Below are 8,338 nucleotides of genomic sequence, written 5' to 3'. Positions count from 1 at the left end.
TCTGTCTGTGTCTGTCTGTCTGTGTCTGTCTGTGTGTCTGTCTGTCTGTCTGTGTCTGTCTGTCTGTCTGTCTGTCTGTCTGTGTGTCTGTGTGTGTGTCTGTCTATGTGTCTGTCTGTGTCTGTCTATGTGTCTGTCTGTGTGTGTCTGTGTGTCTGTCTGTCTGTCTGTCTGCATGCAGGAGTATTTGAATGTTATCATGTGACTGTTTAGGTGTGTGGCTTAACGACCTGGTCCAGGTGGCGGCTCATGAGATTGGTCACGCTCTTGGTCTGTGGCACTCCAGAGACCCTCAGGCTCTGATGCACCCGAACGCCACGTACACGGGCCAGAGGAACATCGGACAGGACGACGTGTGGGGGATCCAGAGACTGTACGGTGAGGACCAATCAGAACAGAGCAAAGACTGCACTGCTTCAGAGCTGCAGTATTTCTAATGTCCAGCAGGGGGAGACTGCAATCAGTCATCCACACAGGGTGAAGTCATGATTGGCCACGCCCACTTCTTTAACACCTCTTCTCTCTTTCCTCTCTGTTGATCGTATTCAAACATTAAAGTAAAGTCACTTTGTAAAGTTCAGATAGATTTCTCTGTTTGAACTTGATGAGGTGACCTCGTGATGGCGTTCTGACCTCGTGATGGCGCTCTGACCTTGTGATGGCGCTCTGAACTCGTGATGGCGCTCTGACTTTGTGATGGCATTCTGACCTCGTGATGGCGCTCTGACTTCGTGATGGCGTTCTGACTTCGTGATGGCGCTCTGACCTCGTGATGGCGTTCTGACTTTGTGATGGCGTTCTGTGTGCAGGTTGTCTGGATAAGAAGCGAGTGTGCGACCCGTGGGCTCGCCTCGGCTTCTGTGAGCGCAGGAAGTCGTTCATGAAGAAGAACTGTCCTCAGCGCTGCGACCTCTGCTACGGTGAGTCAGCACGCCGAGTCGCCTCACTTTCACAGAAACATGATCGTCCCTCTGAGCGCTCACACTCACTTCCTCTGCTGTCACGCTCACTTCCTGTCCTCCAGAGCCTCTGGAAGCCGTTGCCACGCCAACTCCGCCTCCAGCCAATGTCAAGATCAAGATGGTTCCCCGAGGGAAGGTGGTGGGTTTCCGCTGTGGAACCAAAAACCCCCGCTCGCCGCCCAAAGTCAGGTCAGCTGATCGTTTCTCTGTGACCTTTGAAGAGATGCTAATGCTAAGCTATCAAACATACACTAGCAGCTAACAGGCTAGTTAAACAGATCAGAGACCCTGAGAGAGGTCAGAGGTCACCCTGAAGGTTCACTTCCTGTCTGTTCCTCCAGCTGGTTTAAAGACGGCGAGCAGATCCTCACCTCCGTCCCCGGTTACATCGTCATGAAGGACAGAGACCTCCGCATCGTCGCCAACGAGTTCAACGAGGGCGTGTACACCTGCCGCATCCATCGCCGGGGAGACATCGTGTCCGCCAACTCCTGGGCCATCCGGCTGAAACCAGAGCAGCCGTCCAACAGCTGAGGACGTGGAGGGCAGGGACAGAGAAGAAGGACAGAGACAATAAACAGAGACAAGGGACAGAGACAATAAACAGAGACAATAAACAGACAAGGGACAGAAACAATAAACAGAGACAATAAACAGAGACAAGGGACAGAGACAATAAACAGACAATAAACAGAGACAAGGGACAGAGACAATAAACAGACAATAAACAGAGACAAGGGACAGAGACAATAAACAGAGACAATAAACAGACAAGGGACAGAGACAATAAACAGAGACAATAAACAGACAAGGGACAGAGACAATAAACAGACAAGGGACAGAGACAATAAACAGAGACAAGGGACAGAAACAATAAACAGAGACAAGGGACAGAAACAATAAACAGAGACAAGGGACAGAGACAACAAACAGACAATAAACAGACAATAAACAATAAACAGAGACAATAAACAGAAACAATAAACAGAGACAAGGGACAGAGACAATAAACAGACAATAAACAGAGACAATAAACAGACAATAAACACAGACAAGGGACAGAAACAATAAACAGAGACAAGGGACAGAGACAATAAACAGAGACAATAAACAGACAAGGGACAGAGACAATAAACAGAGACAATAAACAGAGACAAGGGACAGAGACAATAAACAGAGACAATAAACAGACAATAAACAGAGACAATAACCAGACACAAGGGACAGAGACAATAAACAGACAATAAACAAAGACAAGGGACAGAAACAATAAACAGAGACAATAAACAGAGACAAGGGACAGAAACAATAAACAGACAATAAACAGAGACAATAAACAGACAAGGGACAGAGAAGAATGGACAGAGACAATAAATAGAGACAAGGGACAGAGAAGAAGGACAGAAACAATAAACAGACAAGGGACAGAGACAATAAACAGGGACAATAAACAGAGACAAGGGACAGAGACAATAAACAGACAAGGGACAGAAACAATAAACAGACAAGGGACAGAAACAATAAACAGACAAGGGACAGAAACAATAAACAGAGACAATAAACAGAGACAAGGGACAGAAACAATAAACAGAGACAAGGGACAGAAACAATAAACAGAGACAATAAACAGATACAATAAACAGAGACAAGGGACAGAAACAATAAACAGAGACAAGGGACAGAAACAATAAACAGAGACAACAAACACAGACAACAAACAGACAATAAACAGAAACAATAAACAGACAAGGGACAGAGACAATAAACAGAGACAAGGGACAGAAACAATAAACAGACAAGGGACAGAAACAATAAACAGACAATAAACAGAGACAATAAACAGACAAGGGACAGGAACAATAAACAGAGACAAGGGACAGAGACAATAAACAGAGACAAGGGACAGAAACAATAAACAGACAATAAACAATAAAATAAACACAATAAACAGAGACAATAAACAGAGACAACAAACAGACAAGGGACAGAGACAATAAACAGAGACAAGGGACAGAGACAATAAACAGACAAGGGACAGAAACAATAAACAGACAAGGGACAGAGACAATAAACAGACAATAAACAGAGACAATAAACAGACAATAAACAGACAAGGGACAGAAACAATAAACAGAGACAAGGGACAGAGACAATAAACAGAGACAAGGGACAGAAACAATAAACAGACAATAAACAATAAAATAAACACAATAAACAGAGACAATAAACAGAGACAACAAACAGACAAGGGACAGAGACAATAAACAGAGACAAGGGACAGAGACAATAAACAGAGACAAGGGACAGAGACAATAAACAGACAAGGGACAGAGACAAGGGACAGAGACAATAAACAGACAATAAACAGAGACAAGGGACAGAGACAATAAACAGAGACAATAAACAGACAAGGGACAGAGACAATAAACAGAGACAATAAACAGACAAGGGACAGAGACAATAAACAGACAAGGGACAGAGACAATAAACAGAGACAAGGGACAGAAACAATAAACAGAGACAAGGGACAGAAACAATAAACAGAGACAAGGGACAGAGACAACAAACAGACAATAAACAGACAATAAACAATAAACAGAGACAATAAACAGAAACAATAAACAGAGACAAGGGACAGAGACAATAAACAGACAATAAACAGAGACAATAAACAGACAATAAACACAGACAAGGGACAGAAACAATAAACAGAGACAAGGGACAGAGACAATAAACAGAGACAATAAACAGACAAGGGACAGAGACAATAAACAGAGACAATAAACAGAGACAAGGGACAGAGACAATAAACAGAGACAATAAACAGACAATAAACAGAGACAATAACCAGACACAAGGGACAGAGACAATAAACAGAGACAATAAACAGAGACAAGGGACAGAGACAATAAACAGACAAGGGACAGAAACAATAAACAGACAAGGGACAGAAACAATAAACAGAGACAAGGGACAGAGACAATAAACAGACAATAAACAGAGACAATAGACAATAAACAGAGACAAGGGACAGAAACAATAAACAGAGACAATAAACAGAGACAATGGACAGAGACAATAAACAGACAAGGGACAGAAACAATAAACAGACAAGGGACAGAAACAATAAACAGAGACAAGGGACAGAGACAATAAACACAATAAACAGACAATAGACAATAAACAGAGACAAGGGACAGAAACAATAAACAGAGACAAGGGACAGAGACAATAAACAGAGACAAGGGACAGAAACAATAAACAGGCAATAAACAATAAAATAAACACAATAAACAGAGACAATAAACAGAGACAAGGGACAGAGACAATAAACAGACAAGGGACAGAAACAATAAACAGACAAGGGACAGAAACAATAAACAGAGACAAGGGACAGAGACAATAAACACAATAAACAGACAATAGACAATAAACAGAGACAAGGGACAGAAACAATAAACAGACAAGGGACAGAGACAATAAACAGAGACAAGGGACAGAAACAATAAACAGACAATAAACAATAAAATAAACACAATAAACAGAGACAATAAACAGAGACAACAAACAGAGACAAGGGACAGAGACAATAAACAGAGACAAGGGACAGAGACAATAAACATAGACCATAAACAGAGACAAGGGACAGAGACAATAAACAGACAAGGGACAGAGACAAGGGACAGAAGAATGACAGAAACAATAAACAGAGACAATAAACAGAGACAATGGAGCCTTAGGTAATGAGTCAAATGAACACGATTCAGTCTAATAACAGTTAGTCATAGAATAAATTGTATTGTGAAGCTGCAGAGACTCTTAACGCCGTTTTTACGTCTCACTGTGAATCGTTGCCACCACGTACAGGGTGACAGGAAGCTGCAGATTGGTTAACTTCCTGCGTTCATGTAGCTTTAATGCTAACTGATCTTATTAAACTGTTTTTTTTAATAAACTTGGATGTAATATAAACTCAGGAAGCAGACGTCTACCTGAGCCCAGCCAATCACAGCGGACTTCTCTGAGTGTGTCCTCTCCGTGGGGGGCGATCAGAGGACGTCCTCTCTCACACCTGCAGTGTGTTACAGGTGATAATTATTACTGACCTCCAGTGGTCTTTATGTGAACTGCTTTTGGCATCCTGTGGTTGAGTTAGCATCCTTGTGACGTGACACAAGTTAGCATCTGGTCATTCATAGACTTTTACTTTGTACAGTTAGCTTTAGCATTTACTGTTTGTCATTAAATCAAAGTTAGCGTCATGCTAGTTCGTGATGTCCAGACTATGAAAAGATGAATGACATAACAGCTCTCTAGAGTGAAGTCAAAATATTCAGAGTTCCCCCTGCTGACTGGCTGCAGTATATCTCATAAGCTCCGCCTCCTCCATGTTAGCAGATGGGATATGAGTCAAACAATACAATGTAAATACACAAAAATAAAAGTCTCTCTAACATGGTTTCTGTCTTTACTGAATAGTTTTTATCACACTGATTTATGTCAGTGTTTCTCTGAGAAGTTTAGTTTGAATTTGTTGTTATAAAAAGGAGTGTGGAGGAGGGTGTAATGTCATGATTGACAGTTGTGGTGACCAATGAGGCTCCTGCATTGCTCTGCAGCAGAACGGTGAGAGGAAACGTAACCAACACAAACACAAGAGTCTCTGAACTTCTCATAACTGTGAGTGTCTCTTCTGCTGTGGACTGAACCCACCAGAGTCACCTTTGACCTCTTAGCAAGAATGTGAACCTGAGCGATCTTTGACCTTTATCAGGAAGGTAGATGTGTGTTTGGTTAAAAGAAGAGGCGTGGCATCAGCACAGACTAAATGTGTAACATGTCAGCCCAGGGTTGTGTGTAGTGTTTTGGCTTCACTTTGATACAGCAGGAGAAGGTGAAGATATGACGTCCATCTTTATACAGTCAGCAGGTTAACCAACTCCCAATCCATTCGGATAGTGTTAGCAAGCAAGCTAATGTTAGCCAGCTAGCTCTAACTCAGCATGAGTTCACCATGAAGTCCACTACAGAGAGGAGGGGATGAGTTCACTATGAAGTCCACTACAGAGAGGAGGGGATGAGTTCACTATGAAGTCCACTACAGAGAGGAGGGGACGAGTTCACTATGAAGTCCACTACAGAGAGGAGGGGATGAGTTCACTATGAAGTCCACTACAGAGAGGAGGGGACGAGTTCACCATGAAGTCCACTACAGAGAGCTCAGTCTGCAGGGAGGAGGGGATGAGTTCACCATGAAGTCCACTACAGAGAGGAGGGGATGAGTTCACCATGAAGTCCACTACAGAGAGGAGGGGACGAGTTCACCATGAAGTCCACTACAGAGAGCTCAGTCTGCAGGGAGGAGGGGACGAGTTCACCATGAAGTCCACTACAGAGAGCTCAGTCTGCAGGGAGGAGGGGATGAGTTCACCATGAAGTCCACTACAGAGAGCTCAGTCTGCTGAGAGGAGGGGACGAGTTCACCATGAAGTCCACTACAGAGAGCCTCAGTCTGCTGAGAGGAGGGGATGAGTTCACCATGAAGTCCACTACAGAGAGCCTCAGTCTGCTGAGAGGAGGGGACGAGTTCACCATGAAGTCCACTACAGAGAGCTCAGTCTGCAGGGAGGAGGGGACGAGTTCACCATGAAGTCCACTACAGAGAGCTCAGTCTGTTGAGAGGAGGGGATGAGTTCACCATGAAGTCCACTACAGAGAGCTCAGTCTGCAGGGAGGACGGGACGAGTTCATCATGAAGTCCACTACAGGGAGGGGGGATGAGTTCACTATGAAGTCCACTACAGAGAGGAGGGGATGAGTTCACCATGAAGTCCACTACAGAGAGCTCAGTCTGCAGGGAGGACGGGACAAGTTCATCATGAAGTCCACTACAGGGAGGGGGGATGAGTTCACTATGAAGTCCACTACAGAGAGGAGGGGATGAGTTCACTATGAAGTCCACTACAGAGAGGAGGGGATGAGTTCACTATGAAGTCCACTACAGAGAGGAGGGGACGAGTTCACCATGAAGTCCACTACAGAGAGCTCAGTCTGCAGGGAGGAGGGGATGAGTTCACCATGAAGTCCACTACAGAGAGGAGGGGACGAGTTCACCATGAAGTCCACTACAGAGAGCTCAGTCTGCAGGGAGGAGGGGATGAGTTCACCATGAAGTCCACTACAGAGAGCTCAGTCTGCTGAGAGGAGGGGACGAGTTCACCATGAAGTCCACTACAGAGAGCTCAGTCTGCAGGGAGGAGGGGATGAGTTCACCATGAAGTCCACTACAGAGAGCTCAGTCTGCTGAGAGGAGGGGACGAGTTCACCATGAAGTCCACTACAGAGAGCTCAGTCTGCAGGGAGGAGGGGATGAGTTCACCATGAAGTCCACAACAGAGAGCTCAGTCTGCTGAGAGGAGGGGACGAGTTCACCATGAAGTCCACTACAGAGAGCCTCAGTCTGCTGAGAGGAGGGGACGAGTTCACCATGAAGTCCACTACAGAGAGGTCAGTCTGCAGGGAGGAGGGGACGAGTTCACCATGAAGTCCACTACAGAGAGCTCAGTCTGCAGGGAGGAGGGGACGAGTTCACCATGAAGTCCACTACAGAGAGCTCAGTCTGCTGAGAGGAGGGGATGAGTTCACTATGAAGTCCACTACAGAGAGCCTCAGTCTGCTGAGAGGAGGGGATGAGTTCACTATGAAGTCCACTACAGAGAGCCTCAGTCTGCTGAGAGGAGGGGATGAGTTCACCATGAAGTCCACTACAGAGAGCTCAGTCTGCAGGGAGGACGGGACGAGTTCATCATGAAGTCCACTACAGGGAGGGGGGATGACACTTTGATATGACTTTAGTCAAAATCGAACAATATTGCTTCCTGTTTGTTACCATGGCGACACAAATTAAGTCCTAGGCTGTATCTGAATTATCAAGTACCTCTTCAGTCAATCAATCAATCAACTTTTATTTGTATAGCGTCAACTCATAACAAGTGTTATCTCGAGACACTTTACAAGAAGCAGGTAAAATACCTTACTTATTGTTATGTTATAAAAAGCAGGTAAAAGACCTTACTTATTGCTATGTTACAAAGATCCGGCCTATCCATCATGAGCACTTTAGCAAAGCAGCAAAAGTTACAGTGGTAAGAAAAAACTGCCTTATTAAAAGGCAGAAATCTTCGGCCGGATCCCCGGCTCATGACGAAACAGTCTTCACAGGCCTAGACTGCGCCGGGCTTGGAAAGGGATAGGGGGAGAGATGGGATAAGATGCAGGAAGAGGGATAGAGAGCAAGGGGGTGGGGGGAGGTAGACCATCCATCAGCAATCCGGTGGGGAAGGGAGGGGGTGTGGGGGGGTTGTTCTGGCAGGCCG

The 8,338-nt window shown here is 44.9% G+C and overlaps 1 protein-coding gene across 2 annotated transcripts in view; it reads left to right on the top strand.

Moving 5' to 3' along the window:
• mmp23bb (matrix metallopeptidase 23bb) overlaps positions 1-5,421 on the top strand; it is a 19,805-nt gene extending 14,384 nt beyond the window's left edge. For both annotated transcript variants that reach the window (XM_061047374.1, XM_061047373.1), the window contains exons 5-8: positions 214-378; positions 810-920; positions 1,025-1,151; positions 1,304-5,421. In XM_061047374.1, the coding sequence (XP_060903357.1) occupies positions 214-378; positions 810-920; positions 1,025-1,151; positions 1,304-1,496 (596 nt within the window). In that variant the 3' untranslated portion in view covers positions 1,497-5,421. The remainder of the gene's footprint in view (positions 1-213; positions 379-809; positions 921-1,024; positions 1,152-1,303) is intronic.
• The last annotated feature ends 2,917 nt before the right edge of the window (positions 5,422-8,338 follow it).

Source organism: Labrus mixtus, chromosome 9 (genome assembly GCF_963584025.1).
Source record: "Labrus mixtus chromosome 9, fLabMix1.1, whole genome shotgun sequence".
Lineage (NCBI taxonomy): Eukaryota > Metazoa > Chordata > Actinopteri > Labriformes > Labridae > Labrus > Labrus mixtus.
This window is presented reverse-complemented; position numbering and strand designations above follow the sequence as displayed.